The sequence below is a fragment of the Camelus dromedarius genome, chromosome 6 (assembly GCF_036321535.1).
Source record: "Camelus dromedarius isolate mCamDro1 chromosome 6, mCamDro1.pat, whole genome shotgun sequence".
Taxonomy (NCBI): Eukaryota; Metazoa; Chordata; class Mammalia; order Artiodactyla; family Camelidae; genus Camelus; species Camelus dromedarius.
The window spans coordinates 37,611,838-37,628,397 of NC_087441.1; the positions used below are offsets into that span (position 1 = coordinate 37,611,838).

Consider the following 16,560-nt stretch of genomic DNA (forward strand, 5'->3'; position numbering starts at 1 on the left):
TGACACGGGTGCAAAGGCTATTCAGTGGGAAGAGTAACTCTTAACAAACGGTGGTACACATCCAAAAGCCAAAAAATTACCTAAGATCCGTACTTCGAACCATATCCTAAAGTCAGTTCAAAATGATCATAGACCTAAACGTAAAAACTTCATTCTGAAACTTCCAGAAGAAAACATAGGAGAAAAACCTTTGCGGCTTTAGGTTTGGTAGAGCTCTTAAGACTAAAAGCCGGGCCGGTACAACCCCCTGAGCCACCACATAGCCGGGCTCTTCCCACTTCACCGAGCGGCTGCCCGGCCCGGCCCCGCCTCGCCCCACTCCCTGCCCCGCCCGGGATCCTCCTCGCACCTCCCATCCAGCCTCGCACCTCCCATCCAGCCCCACCCCGCCCCGCCTCTCTCGTCCTGCGGCGTCTGGCTGGGCGCGCGAGCCAGCCCGCTTCTCCACCCGGAAGAGCCACCTGAGGCTCCGAGTTGAGGCGGTGCGCGGCCCGGCGTTCGTCGGGAGCGCGGGCCGGGCCGGGCCGAGCCGGCAGCGTGGCGCCTACTTCTCCCCAGCGCGAAGCAAGCTCGCCGGAGCCTGCGCGCCCCCGCGGCCGACGGCGCCTCGAGCGGCCCCGCGCACGCGCCCCGCCCCGCCCCCACCCGGGGCCTCCTCCCGCCTCTCCGGCTGCCGCGCTACTCAGCTGCCCGGCCCGAGCTCTCCGCGCCCCTCGGCCTCGGGAGCAGCGCGCCCCTGGTGACTTCTGACACCACGCGTCCTCCAGTAAGTGACAGCCGCTGCCTCGTTTCACCATTATTTATTTCTCTCTCCCGCAATGCGTCCCAAGTCTCGCCCACACCTGGGTAGTTTCAAAACTATTCAACTCGGCGACTGGTCCGGCGCCGGAGCTGCCCGCGGCGGAGTCTGAGGAATGGCAGAGACCTGCCGAGTTGCCGTAGGGCACGGGCTGCGGCCGGAGTCGCAAGGGTGGAAAGCCGTCCTCCAGGCACGGATTGGCTCCACATTTGCCGAGCGCCCGCGGCGAGCGGGGCGGGGAGCTGATGGGGGCAGGCGGGCGGGGCGTGTCTTAGGGCTCTGGAGGGCGTGGCTCCCGGAGGGGCGGGGCGGCGGTTTGCGGGCGGGAATTCCCACTGACCCAGCTTCAAGTTGTCGCTTGTGCGGCCTCTGGTTTTTCTTGTTGGAGGGTCACTTTAGTTAGGAGAATAAAGTAACACAACTTGACTTTATTTATTTTGTCCTCAAATATTCAGTAAGAAAAAGGGGAAAGGACTTGAAAGTTGTAAAACATTGCCACCAGTCTGTATCTGGGTGGGCACATTTATAGGGTTAGCAAACTGCTTAGAAACATTTGATTGGTCAATTGGGCCCAGATATTGAAAGTAAATGCTATTTTTTTAAAAGGTGCTCTTTCAAAAAGACCAGGCGAAGTTTAATCTGATCTTAATTTGAACCATAAATTCTGCAGCTGCCCTCTGCCTGCCGTATGTGGAGCTGACTTTTAAATTGCTTTCCAAATTTAATATGCTTTTATAGAATCTTAGAGATTGTCTTAGAGCCACTTCTCGCAGTCCAGATTGTTTTTATTAGCGAAGGCCACATCGTGAAGATACTGTATGATTTAGTTGCTCCTTCTCAAGAGCTTTTTCTGCTTTACATTTAGCTGAATTTATATTAACTAACCCAAACAAAACACTTATCAATGTAAGTGGTCACAGTTTATTTTCACGAGTTCTCTTGGATATGCGTATTCTCATCTCTTAATCTCACATTGGCATCCTGTAGGTGTCAGGATTCTTGACCTAACTGCTGTATACCCACCTTACTCCTTTCACACCTTCTAGTAGGTTCCCAGAGAAGGCAAAATATTGCTAATAGCACGTGTAACGCATGTTTAGGATGCTAAATGACATGTTAATGTCATAACAATGTCTTTAACAATCTTTCTATTTGTAGAGCCTAGTACAGTGTGTTGGTTGAATGCAATAAATCAAAGGACACATCCTCCAGTGCTCTGTTTCCAAACCAAACAAGAGTTTCTTAGATGATCACTTTGGACAGTTTATTTGTAACTGTCTTGCCACATCTCAGATTGTCACCCATTTAAATTTAATTCTTCTCTCCTTTGTGCTCCCATTTGTATTGCATTTTTACCACTGTTAGAGCACTGTTTCATTTGATCTGTTCCTTGGCTCTCTTGAGGGCATAGAGAACCTTTTATTGTGCTTTTTTCATTTCCCAGAACAGTGCCTTGTACATGGTAGATACCTGAACCTACCCATGAAAACATAATGGAGATAGGCTCTTTTAATCTATAGATATGAATTTTTAAATATATATTGCCAGCCATGTAATATCCTGTATTTACTTTCAATCTTGGTGATTTATCACTTAGAGACCAATTTCCTTTCCTCAGTTTAATTATCTAGTTTCTTTGTATTCTTGACAACTGTTTTTTTCTGAAGCCAGTAGCTTTCCTAGGTAAGGAAGAGAAAATAAGAACAAATTCACCTCCAAATGTAAATTTCTAAAACCAATCTGTTAACTAAGTCATAATGGCTACCCATCTGAGCAGTAGTGTGTGTTCCATTTATGTAGCAGAGTATAGATGAATGTTTGTGTGTGTGTGTGTGTGTGTGTGTGTGTGTGTGTGTAACTAGGTTGAGGGGACAGAGAATGAAAGAGAGAGAAAGGTATGTTCTTTATGTGAATAAAACCTAGAGCCAGGATACTTGCAAAGAACTCTACCAGGAATAACTTAAACCAGAAGACTGGCATTTAAGATTTTATACTTGAGAACAAATGCATGTATGGAATGTGATTAAAGAAAAGGCAAGGGCCTGTTTCATAATATAGGGTTAATGAGGAGGAGGTTTTGGGAAAAGATATGGAAAAGGAGGCATCGGACCATTTTGGATTTGGATAAGCAGAACAAACATAATTCTTTAACTTAGAATTAACTTCACTCAAAAAATAAATTCACTCAGTGACTGACAAATAATTCAGATCTAATAAAGGTTTGAATTCAGATGATAATTTGAGATTAGAGTGTGAGCCAAAGTCAGAATGATTTACAACCAATCTTTTGTGTAAACTAGTGTATAGGTCTAGAAAATTAAAGGTCTAATGCAGTACTTTCTCTTTTTTTAGTTACTTAGATCCGAGATGAATAGTGATCAAGTTACACTGGTCGGTCAAGTGTTTGAGTCCTATGTTTCAGAATACCATAAGCACGATATTCTTCTCATCTTGAAGGAAAGAGATGAAGATGCTCATTACCCTGTTGTGGTTAATGCCATGACCCTTTTTGAGACCAACATGGAGATTGGGGAATATTTCAACGCCTTCCCCAATGAAGTACTAACTGTTTTTGATAACGCACTGCGAAGATCAGCCTTGACGATTCTCCAGTCCCTTTCTCAGTCTGAGGGTGTCTCCATGAAGCAGAATCTTCATGCCAGGATATCAGGTATCACTTAAGGATTTTTACTGCCATGTTATTCTTTGAGAAGATGTTGAAAAATCCCAACATATATTGAATCCAAGCACTAAGAAATAATTGATGTTTATACTTCAAAATATGCATTGTGTAGTTGGTCACTTTTGGAGCAGAATAATGATTTTATACTGTTTTCTCTGGATATTTTGGAAGGCTATGGGACTAGCCATGCCAACTGAGGAGAGGGCGAAAGTGTGGAGACACAGTGTATTTGTGTCAATGTATACACATATGTATATGTGTAAAAAATTATAATTCAGTTTTCTGAGTTTTTGTGACTACTGACAGTAAAAGAATTGATAATACAAAGAATTGGAAAAATGGTAGATACTACTCAGTGATCTTCAAAACTGTTTTAGGAAATTCTTTATATATATGTTTTACTGAAGTATAGTCAGTTTACAATGTTGTGTCAATTTCTGGTATACAGCATAATGCTTCAGTCATACATGAGCAAACATATATTTGTTTTCATATTCTTTTCACCATAGATTACTACAAGATATTTTTTAAATTCATTATTTTTGTGTATCAAGTTTAACATTGTGCAGGCCACCTATTAGGCAGTCTAACTTTCTGTTGAATGAACGACAGCTGAAGCATCCTAACATTAAAGAAACTGCTGTGGAGCAGTCTGCAATTTGTGATGTCAAAGCTGTGTCCTTGAATTACTGCAATCTGTGGTTAAGTTGGAGAACACATACCACTTTGTTTGAAAATATTTACTTTATACATTTCAGAAAGGTAGGGATTTATGATCAACAAAAAAACAATGGCCATGATTCCAAAAAGGTTAGGAGTCACTATAGTAGAACTCCTTGGAGACAAATTAAATTTCCAAAAAATGCCAGCCCCTTGATTTGACTGAAAAAATAGTATCTGCAATTGCACTTACTATTCCAGTAAATTTATTCCAAAATTATGATGATTATTAATCTTTATGCATCAGACACTAGATAATCTCTTGCTGGGATCAAGAAGACATTCTCTTCTGATAATGTTGCAAAAGGATTGTTAAAAGGGGCTTTAGTTAATTTTGAAATGGTATTTAATGAATAATTTTAGGCTGTCCTTACGTTTAGACACTTTTCCATGCTTGGTTTAAATAATAAAATTCTGTCTGCATAAATCACTGTATTATGGTTTCAGGTGAATTTAGCTTATTTCTTCATTCTTCTCTGAGAAAGTGAATTGTGAATTATGTTACTACCATGGTAACATTCATTCTACAAACATAACCTATGAAGGCATTTGCTAGACCTTTGGGAAACCAAAAAGAAAATCGTATAGTCCCTCATCTAAAGGAGTTCAAGGCTATAGAGGAGACAGCAGTGTAATCAAATATTTACCAAATGGTGTATGTATGCCCACAGATACATGCATATGTGCATATGAAAGGAGCTTAATGGCAACTTTTACTTATGTGACGCATGCCTCACTCAAGGTATGCGCAAGATATGTATTAGCTCACCTAGCAGGGAGTGAATTGTCCTAGGGCATCCACCCAGGTTTCAGGGGATGGATGTGTCCCAGGCAGAATGAACCGAGGTGGAAATAGTCTGAGCTTAGTTGTGTTGCACTTCCATCTTGGACTCCAGGCAAGGCATTTAATTATTAAAACTCAGGATGCCTCTGTGGTTCAGTCTCTTTAGGAACAGACATTTTCTGGTTTGTTTTTCCAGGATATGCATTGCTCTTTGTCTTCTGGGACTTTTATTGGTCTAAGATTTACTTGCTGTTCCCAGTGGTTTTGATGAAAGGTGTTCAGATCCACAGTTAGCATCAGAGTAAGTGAAGAAGGAAAAAAATAGCCCTCATGTGTTATTTAAAGTAGTGGTTCTTAAATATTAAGGGGCATCAGAATCACCTGTAGCGCCTGTTAAAGTGCTGATTGCTGGGCCCCAACCCCAGAGTTTCTCATTGAGGAGGTCTGGCCTGGGGCCCAAGAATTTGCATTTCTCAAAGCTCTGAGGTGGATGCGCTTTCCAGGGACTGCACGCGGGAAACCCCTGTCCTGAAGTAATTGATCTAGATATATCTCTAGCACAGATGTGGACATATCTCTATTTTAAAAATGTATTTGTTCTTTTACAAGTGAATGAGTCAGAATGATAATGGTTTTTGTTTTTCAGCGATAATAGTGGCTTAGTGCCTGATGTCCCCCTGCGGCTTCACTAGGAGAGCACACTTAGTACCGTGCGTAGTCAGACAAAGATTAGAATAAATTGACAGTTCTCTCAAAACATACCCCTTAGCCTTCTTTAGTACTGAGATTTTGATTTATGGGGTCAGTTTTGCTTACCATTATGTTGCTTTGTATCTCTATATTATAAATGTACTCAAAATTATAGTATGAAAGAAAAGAATGTGAAGATCTAAAAATGTACTCATCTCTACTAACCTTTTCTTAAAATGATTTGGCTACTTTACACAATGAACCACTTCATGGTAATGATAGCCATGTTTTAGACTCATTTGCTCAATTCTAAAAATCAAAAATTATTCTAACAGGTACCCATATACATGATTCAATTCAGTAAGATAAGAACATTAAGGGTGGGTTATTGCCCTGTATTGTAAAAATATAGAAGATAATTAAAAGCTAATTTTCTTAGAAACACAGCTTGTAATTTGTTACGTAGTTTTTTCTTTAGAGGTGCTACGACTGGGTTTAGACACAGGTCCCTTGCTGGGGGTGGGCAGCAGGGAATTCACTCAACTTGGCCATACTTCAGGAGGAACACAAGAGTGTTGGTGAGCATATGGGGGACCCTTTGGCTGAGCCCTGATGCCCTCTACCTCCCTTCTTCCTGATGTGTAGTCTCTCTCTCCAGCACGTCTTATGCTAATTGAAATAGAACCAGTATTGCATAGACTTGCCATGACCCAGCGTGCACAGGCCTTAGTCATTATTTGCAAAGAAAGGAAGGCATCTCTGGACCCAAGGAGTATGCTTTTTTTTAATCTTCTGACAGAAGGTTCCTCCAGATATAAAAGACATCTTTTATGCAGTGGTGCATTCATTTGACCATTTTGCTTAGCTGTTCTGTTTGTGTATGTGTGAGGGTTCTAGTCTGGATTTAGGAAACTTTTCTTGCAGAAAGTAAACTTCTTCCTGGCTAAGTGAACTGGGGAGAGTTCCCCAGCCAAAGTACAGTGCCTATGGAAAGCTACAGAGGTAAGAAGCCCCATATACACAGAAAAATTCATGCATTTTTGCCTGAACGGGGACACTGGGGGCCAGATGTGGTAAAGGCAAGGCTGGAGAGAGAGGGAAAGCCCATCCCCCCCTTCTCTTTCATTCACTAATTTCCCCCTTATCTAAAAGCTCTTAATAAAGCACTGCTTTTACTCAGAGTCATCAGCTGATTTTATGTGTGGCATGTGGCAATATATTCTTCATTGAATGTGGTTACAAGTTTATACAGTATTTACATCCAACTGAGATATCCCTCTTACGAGAATCAGTTTTTTTTAATCCAGGTTATTATATCTTCTAGATGCTTTTAAAGAGAGTCCATTGATAATTGTTATTTGAAATAATTCTTTTCTATTAGTTGAGTTGATCTGAATTTTTTCTTAAATAAAACAAAAAGGTTTTTTTTTTTTGTTTCTGAAATTATACTTTCTCCTTCAGGAAATATGAGAAAAATTCATTACATGGAGTCACATACCAAGGTATATGTTGATGTGTTTTTTTCTGTGTGCTTTTTTTTTCCCCCATCAGGATTACCTGTTTGTCCTGAGCTGGTAAGGGAGCATATCCCTAAAACCAAGGATGTGGGACACTTTTTATCTGTCACTGGGACAGTGATTCGAACGAGTCTGGTGAAGATCCTGGAGTTTGAGCGGGACTACATGTGTAACAAATGCAAGCATGTATTTGTGGTCAAGGCTGATTTTGAGCAGTATTATACCTTATGCCAGCCATCCTCATGTCCCAGCTTGGAGAGCTGCAATTCTTCAAAATTCACTTGCCTCTCAGGCTTGTCTTCATCTTCAACTAGGTGTAGAGATTACCAGGAAATTAAAATTCAGGAACAGGTAAATGATCAAATAAAAATAACAAATTTGAAGAAGTGTTTTTCAGCTAAGTGGAAATCACCAGGACTAGGGAACACATAGTGGGTTATCAACGGAACTTGTCTCATCACTTGGTAGATCAAGTGTGAAACTGTTGCACATATATCAGAATATAGAATTTAGGGGCCATAAAATAATCATCTTTTTATAGCAAACATTGGCAAGAGGGTTGTGAAATGACTTAATAATTATTTTAGATTAAGTGAATATTTAAGAAATTCAAAGAAGTTGTACTTAACTGATAGGAGAAGATTAAGTGGGTGTAATTGGTTGTTAAACACTGGAGTGGGCAGGATTTGGAGTTTAGATTTGATTTATTTACCCTGCCAAATGAGTTATGCATAAGCTCTCTTTAACATGTGAAAGTGAGCCTGATTTTCCTTTACTTTCAGCTTATACACAAAAGCTTATTCAGTGTCAAGAACACAGACCCCTTCTGTCTTTCCACACCATTCTGAAGACAAGGCTTCTATTCTTATGGGTGTCTGTGGTCCAGGATGGTGGTTACAACTCTGTCACATCTGTTTTCCAAAGAACAGGAAAAAGGAGGCAAAAGCACCTGTCACTTAACCCAAGTCTCCATTTAAACAGTCTCCCTCAAATTCTCCTGCATCAGGTCTGCTTGTATCTCACTGGCCAGGACTTGGTCGGATGACCACACCTAGCTGTAAAGGAGCCTGGGAGAGTCTACTTACTGGGCATATGTCCATGTGGAATAAAATCAGGGTTCTATTACTAAGAAATAATCAAAGGAACTGAGTGATTTGTCCCGGGTCTTATGACTAGAGATGAGGAAAGAACTACCTCTCTTTTCTAGTTAAGTAACTTTGTTATTGTATTCAGTAGTTGGAGCATATGTCTATTTTGACCATCAACATGGTAGATTATATTTGGAGATATTTTCCGTATTGGTGATTTTAGTTTACTCTAGTTTTGGTGAATTCTTAAACTAATAGTAGGCACAATTTTCAAGAAAATTTCATAAGTCCCCATCATAATTAAACTGTATGTTAATAACAGAAATAGAGTAATCTCAAGAAGTGCTAGGCTTCTGAATACTTAGTATGTATTTAAGCATACCAAGTATCTGCTTTCTTTTCCTTGCTAGGTTCAAAGACTATCTGTTGGAAGTATCCCACGATCTATGAAGGTTATCCTGGAAGATGATTTAGTAGACAGTTGCAAATCTGGTAAGAATTAACTTTTGTTAACTTATATATCAGTTCCTAAGGTATTGATGAGGAAAAGCCACTTTTTTAATTTTCCCAAGGTCACTGGCAAGTGAATGTGGAGTATTGATTGCTCACTTTGAGAACAGAGACTGGCATGAGTGGGGGTGTGATAGCAGGAAAGAAGCTGGACTGGAGGTTAGCAGTCTAGTCCAGCCGCTTGTTTTATTGATGAAGAACCTGATTTGCCCAAGGTCACTTGGAGAAGTAAGTGGCAGAACTGGAACATGAACTCAGATCCACTGACTTTTAGTCTGGGACTCAATTCAGTACACCATAGCTTAACAGAGGCAACATAAAAAAAAAAAAAAAGCAGTGGATTTAGTGGGCAATTATACATATGAAATGCAGCAGAGGATGTGACTCTGTCAAATGCTGTTGTACTCAAATTGGTGTTCTTCTGTGCTCTGTGCTGGTGACACCAATATAGGAGCCACACGATTTTGGTCTCCTGAGCTCTGAGAGTCCTCAGTCTTCCATTGGCCAGTTGCCTGAGTGGAGAGGGAATGCAAAACCAAACTGAAAGAAGAACTGTGGGTATTTAGCCTGGAGAGGCCTCAGGAAGGACATGACAGCCAACGTTGATTAGTTGGAAAATGGTGATACAGACAGGAATTCTAATTACAGAAGCTACTGTTTGATTTCAGTGGGCTGAAGCTGCAGGAAGACCGATTTTGACTCAATATCTAACAAAGGTGTTTAACATGGGCTTTGGGTGATGGTGAGTTTCTTTTCTCAGACAGCCAACTAGAGGATGAACAGCAGTTTGTTAGCGATTGAGGCCTCATGATGGTCGTTGATCTGGGTGATCTACAGTGTTCCAGGCAAATCAGAGTCTCTCCGAGCCTCGGAGCTGTCCTGGAAACCTGAAGGCTTCAGAAGCCTGGTGGTTGTAGTCTTGCTTTGATTTAGGCTCTGATCTTCAGGCCAGTCAGACAGTGCCTAAGCTCTCCTTTGTCCTTCTCAGCTTATCTTGACCCCTCTTACTCTCCTCACCAGGGATCTTGGGAAGAAGTCAAACTTAAAAGTATTTATGGCCCAATTCTAAAAATTGGAAATTTCCTACACTGAATTAAAACTCGCTATTTTGACAAAGAAAATGGTAGGGAAAGGTTTTATTTGGAAAAGTAAGATATTAGGAGGTTTTTCGTGTCAGCAGTGTGGCTCAAGAGGGTAAATAGTATTCTCCCTCCTGTAGTACCCGTAGTTAAATATCATAAGAGATATTCTTAATAAAATTTGGTATGTTTTTAAATAGATGTGTTATTGACTGAGAGAATGAAGCGTGCTTTCTTCAGTTGGTAGGTGGTAGGGCAGTAAGATTCACATGGCACTGGTCACCTTAAGGTGAAGATCTTGGACAGAAGCAGACTGCCTTCTAAGTGATAATCTAAAAATTTTTTTCTACCCAAAGCACTTGATGTTTTCTGTATGCCAACTCAACTGTCCTTATCCATCCTTCTTCTCCCTCCTTCTCCCTCACTGCCTTACTAACGGACCTGACAGGCCGTAAAGGCTCTAGTGTAGAGCTTAAAAGTCTTTTGGCTTCAGAGACTTTCAGTCTCAAAAGAGGCTGTCCTCAGAGCTACAGAGCTTTCGCCAGCATCTCTGAGGCTGTATCTCCAGCCTAGGAAAAGGCAGGTGGAAATGTGTTCACTTAGAGCCAGCGCCTTCTGCTCACGTTCCCAGGCCTTAACCAAACCTTTGTTTGTGAGGAGGACATCAGAGCTTATCCTTTCTGTTTCCTCCTCTTATTCCAAAGAACTTAAAAATTGTTGCTTTTACTCTTTGCCTAGCAATTTCCATTGGCCATTTAACATTTAATTTAAATTGAAGGTAGGTCAGAAAGTAGAAATCATTATTATCAACAATTGCCTTTCAGTTCACCACCTCAACATTTCCTGCTTTAAATATTTCCCATCCTCACTAAAAAACCCCTAATCTCTGAAAAACAAATAGCACCAATGTGTCCCCCGGGAAGTAATAGGTATGTCTGACCTTTTATTTCATATTCCAGTTCTCCCCTACTGGAGGAATTGAAAATGCTTCATTTTTCTGAATTCCATCATTTCTTTTTTCTTAATCCTAGGCCTCTCCAAATGCCTCATTTAAAAAATATTTGCTGATTTGATAGTTCATTAAAATGATGAGGCAAAGGCTTTATGGAAACAAAGAGTTCGGTGTCCAGAGTTAATAATTCTTTATCAAAAGATTCTCCCCTTCCACCCAAGAATCACCGCCCCTTAGCTTGAAATTTATGTCAAGTATATTAACATGTTTGTAGTTGTCTAAACAGTATTCTCAGTGAATAACAGCTTTGATATGGAGTGCCTGCTGAATGGACAAGGCTGTGTCATAGTACCTTGCTCATATGAGACACTAGGTTTTAACCAAAATCTGTAATACCTGGGTCAGCAAAGCAATGCTTGTATGAGCTTGGCTGGAACATGAAAATATCCTTTGATTGAGACTAACATATTTTCATGTGGTTCACCTAAACTGAATTCTTTCTGCACTGAAAAAAAAATCTTAAGTTATTTTTCTTTCACATGTCACTAACAATAAAGAATGTATAGAAGCAGTCTGTCAGTAGCTACTTTTTCCTTCATCCGTTGTTCTGAAGCTCTGTGAGAATCAGAAGACATAAATGGCATAATTCTTTCCTTTTAGGAGTTTACAGTCTAGTTTGGAACCCCAATCTGATGTTGCAGAGTAATAAAGTTGGAGGTTGTGTACTGATAACTGTCAGGGCAGCAGGAGATCAGAGATGGGTCTGACTGGGGGGCGCCTGCAGTGGTAAATATGCCGCAGAAGATAGAGGGGCACAAAGAGATCGGATTGTACAAAAGTAAGAATTTTAGCTTCCTGAAAATAGCATTGTTTAAATGACATTTACTATGGAAAAATGCAAAAGTTTCAAATGAGTGTCTATTGCCTCACATGTATACCTCTGATGTTGTTCTGATGATCATATGAATCTGTCACACAATAAATATTTGAGTAAATGAAAACCTGTGTATATTAAAGGGTTTTTAATGGTATTAGTTGCTCTACAAACATAAGGTAGGTTTAGTATAAAAATAGCTAATATTTAAGGGGCACTTATTCTAGATATTGCATTAAGTACTTTATATACATTATCTGACCTAATTCTCACTAAGCTCTGTGATGTAAGTATAATTATTTGCATTTTGTAGGTCAAGAAATAAGCTCAGCTTATTAGGTAGCTTGCCCATGGTCACATAGCCAGTGAGTTGTGGAGCTGGGATTTAAATCCAGATCTGAGCTCTCGGCCATTCTTGAGTAGTCTACGTTTTCCACATTATCACTGCTTGCTGAAGTCAGATTATTACTAATGGTGCAATATCTGAAAGCTAAGTTTCTCATTTGACTAATACAGGAACAACCTATATATAACCCACTAAAATGACCACAGTAGAGAACTGTCCCAAGTGCTCATATAAAGTTGCTCTGGTCATTTTCATCTAAAAAAAAATGGGGCTAGACAGTAGAGTAAATGATCACTATTCCTGATTTATATTTGAAAACCATCCAAGCAGTTGTTTAGGAAGGATCTTGAAAACATGTGTGAAGAATCTATTTGATGTGTTTGTCATCATTTACTATGAAGTTGCCTTTGGCTAGAAATATGCCTTCTAGTCTGTGAATTGGTACGACCAGTTTCGTGCATCTATAAAACACTTTTCTTCAGGGAATCAAAAGTCCTGCAGATTACATGTTACACATTGAAGTTGAGAGAGGGAAAGGCATTTGACATCGACAAACATCATGTATTTGACACATGCTTGGAAATGAAGACTTGCCTGTTAGTTCAGAGGCAGTGTCTGTTGTGCAAACTGTGAATACAGGATTGGATCTAAGGTTTGTTCAACATCCTGTGTTTGAAAAGATTGAAATCTTGGGGACTAGGATTATGTCTTTTCTTTTTTTGGCCCCCTTTTCTCCAGTTCCAGAATATTGAACACCAAGCATTCACCTATACTTGTTCATTAATGCAGGGAATTGTATGTAACAATAAAAACAGATGTCAGTGCTTGGAGAATGTGCCTATAAATTATCCAAGACCTCTTAGGAAAATCTGTGACAGTTTAATATTCTACCCATCCATCAGGATTGGGAAAGTTTCCTTAGGTGTGAAGGAACCATCAAGAAGGAACAAGCAGGGTTGTATCTTGTGCTTTCATAGCTTATGGAAAGGAGCTCTGAAGTAGAACAGGTATTCATTCATTTATTAGTGTACTCATCCCTTTGTACATTAAAAAAAAAAGGCAGTGAGTAAAATGTTCACAAAATGGTTAAGTAAAAGTGAATATAAAAGAAACTAAAACTGGTATCATAGTATCCCTCATTACTAGATTGTGTCCTTTCCTGACACCAGAGTGACCCTTGACCAGCATGGGTTTGAACTGTGTGGGCCTACTTACGCATGGATTTTTTTTCAATAGGAAATACTATAGTACTACATGATCCATGGTTGGGTGAATCCACGGATGCTGAACCGCAGATTCAGAGGACCAACTGTGGGACCTGAGCATCCGTGGATTTTGGTATCCTCGGTAGGTTCTGGAACCAATGTCCTGCGGATACTGAGGGACTCACTGTAGTTTAAACTTCTGGCTACAATTCCCACCTCCTTAACTGTGAACTACATGGCTAGAGATTCTGAGAGGATGAACATTTCAGCCAATATAATCACAATGAATAAATCATCCATTAAACTGTTTTCCCAGCCAAAGGCTATAACTTGGTGTGATTATCATGTGGCAGATTAAGAAAAATTAAAATGCTGGAGTTAGCTTTTAGCTGTGCAATACAAGTCCCTGTAGAAAGAAAGAAAGGAAAGAAGGAAGGAAGGAAAGAAGGAATGGAAGGAAGGAAGGAAGAAAGAAAGAAAAAAAGAAAGGGAGAAAGGAAAGAAAGAGAGAAAGAAAGAAACTCTGCTATTCTTTTGCCCCAAATGGTTTCTGGATGAATGTGCCCCACTGTAAACCCTGATCCTTTGTTGTGTGAGTTTGTGCCCGAGCAGGCAGGATACTACCACTGGACTGACTTGGTGCTTTTTCTCAGGTGATGACCTCACTATTTATGGGGTCGTGATGCAACGGTGGAAGCCCTTTCAGCAAGATGTGCGCTGTGAAGTGGAGATAGTCCTGAAAGCCAATTATGTCCAAGTAAATAATGAGCAGTCTGCAGGGATCAACATGGATGAGGAGGTCCGAAAGGAATTTGAAGATTTTTGGGAATACTATAAAAGTGATCCCTTTGCAGGTTTGTAATTAAGGATATGGTATTTGTGATTTACATGCTGCATATCGGTGCCTGTGTTCCAAGGGAGTAGCATTAGTCAGTTCTTCTAGCTCTAGTCTCCTTTTGAAGAACTTTTCTGGCATAATCTTTTCTATTTAGAGATCTTTCTGGATAATTTCAAGAGATTTTTCCATTTCTAACTATTATTTTAACATCTCTTATATTGCCAAAATAGTTTCAGAGTTTTCTACCACCTTTACCAATTAAATATATTGTTTTTCCTTAAATAAGCAAAGCACATCCTATTATGAAACCCCATCCTATTAAAGCCATATTTCTTTTCTGATGTATCTAGTTAAGACAGCTTCACACTGTTTGAGCTGAAGATTTAAAAATGTGAAATAAGTAGGAAAGAGATGATAAGAGAGATACAGAAAATAAGCTTTATCATCACAGCAAAATTTTTGACACTAAGATATAATTACACAGATTAAAACATTACAGCCTTTGGGTTTGTAGTGTATTTTTTATTTAAAAATCCCAACTGCATAAAACACCAATTAAATCTTCAAATGTCTCTTTTCATTGTTCCTTGGAGGCATCTCAGAAAAATATATGGAAGCCAGTAATAGGCTATTTCTGATAAACTTCACCTCAAATCTAATACATGGAGATTACTTCATTAAATCACATGCTGAACTGGACAGGTATCATTTCACAAAAAAAGGCTTTCGTTTGCCTAAATATAGGCATTTACTTTTATTTTGTGGGATTTTTGTTGTTGTTTATGTGTGTAACATGTATGTAGTGGTTATCGATCATGCTTTCATCTGATCCGTACAGAAAGAACCCAAGGGCCCTACATTGTGGCTTTATCAGGCAAGTCTTTTAAGAGTCATATGTATTTTCAAATACATTTTTTTGCTTAGAACTGTTTCTTAGGATCAAATCTTCACAAAAATCAGTGACTCTTCCTTGGACCATCACCATTCCTTATTGACTCCAGTGCCCCTGCTACACCCAACCCTGCACCAGTGAAGGAAGGAAAGGCATCATACAGTGCTCCAGCCAGACCATCAGAAGTGCTGTGTGCTGGCAATTAAAGAGTCTGTCTTGTTTTGATTAGAAGGCTATAGCTATACAACTCATTTACTGGATGAAAGGAAGAAATAAATGTAATAACCTGTGAGAAATGTTAAGTAGGAAGACAGGGAGAAAATGAGGCAACATTTTTCTTTTTAGTATGAGCAGATTCTGCTTTATTAGTTAAGTACCCATTATCAGCCCACTGTATTTTACTATTTCAGTGTGTGTGTGTGTCAGGGGAGAGGGTTGAGATAGAGAGCTGTATCCAAAAGGGTGTCTTCATTATGCTAGTCTAAAGCCAGAGATGATGTCACTGCTTAGCTCTGGGAGGTTGGCCTGTTTCATTAAGATCTGATACTGTGAGTATTGACAAGGAGCTAAAGATTTTCTTATCTATACTGACCTCAAGGATCCCCTGATCCTGGTGCTTAAATGCTGGATAGAAACTTAAACATAGGGGTTGGGGTCTGCTGGGCCATCTGAACCCACTCTGGGGTGACTCACTCTACTGTCGCTCTAAGAAATTCTCTTCCGGAGGTAACTAAGGGCTGTGCCACAAGAGTGGATTGCACGGGCACACTATTAACACAGTCTAGGATCAGAAATTTGGGAGGGAGGGAGGGACGAGGAAGCATTCACCCTAATGCGTTCTCTTCATGATAGTCGTGGGAGCTTCTATTGCCATGACCCAGGGAGCTGAGTTTTCAACTTTTAGATAACAAATTTAGGGAATGGACCTTCCCCTTTGTTTTTATCTGGTATCTCACATGTGACTTCAGAGCATACTGTTTTATGTTGACTACAGGGTGAAGAAATCTTGAGATGAGCAATAAGCACAAATAATACAGGCAATATAATAGTTAACAGTCAAGTAGCTCCTGTGGTGTGCCAGGTACTGCTGTGTGTGCTGTGCACTTAGGAACTCCTTAGGTCCTTAACAATTCTGTGTGATACATTATCATCTCCATTTCACACGTAAAGAAATGGAGGCAGAGAGGGTAGGAAACTTGCCCAAGGTCACACAGCCTAGGATCTGACACCAGAGCCTGTGCTCTTTACCATGGGATATGCTTCCTGTCAGCACATTAGTCACTGAATCTACCTTTTCCCAGAAAGTTGGCTAAGTTTTGACTTGCATGTCTCCCAGGTCAGTTTGCTACTCGCTACATGCTTGGTGAGGCTGTTCCTTCTTTCTTTGTGTGTGTAGTCTCTAGATTATGGCCAGAATTTACCTACCTACTGTCAGGTCTTCGTAACTGCTTAGAGCTCAGAACTTTTATCTCTTCCCGTTGGGCTTTCTACCTCAGGAAAGGGCAGGATTCCCTCCAGCAGTTACTTTCCTCCATTCGCTAATTCTTCTTTTCGGTTCCTTTTTTACTGAAGTATTTTCTTTC

The 16,560-nt window shown here is 40.2% G+C and overlaps 1 protein-coding gene across 4 annotated transcripts in view; it reads left to right on the forward strand.

The window, feature by feature from the left end:
* Positions 1–510: 510 nt before the first annotated feature.
* MCM9 (minichromosome maintenance 9 homologous recombination repair factor) overlaps positions 511–16,560 on the forward strand; it is an 83,046-nt gene continuing 66,996 nt past the window's right edge. The window contains exons 1-5 of one of the 4 annotated variants that reach the window (XM_064486738.1): positions 511–766; positions 3,152–3,470; positions 7,228–7,544; positions 8,692–8,773; positions 13,901–14,101. In XM_064486738.1, the coding sequence (XP_064342808.1) occupies positions 3,167–3,470; positions 7,228–7,544; positions 8,692–8,773; positions 13,901–14,101 (904 nt within the window). In that variant the 5' untranslated portion in view covers positions 511–766; positions 3,152–3,166. Of the gene's footprint in view, positions 767–3,151; positions 3,471–7,131; positions 7,179–7,227; positions 7,545–8,691; positions 8,774–13,900; positions 14,102–16,560 lie in introns of those variants that run through there. The other 3 variants (XM_064486736.1, XM_031456225.2, XM_064486735.1) reach the window with 3 other exon arrangements.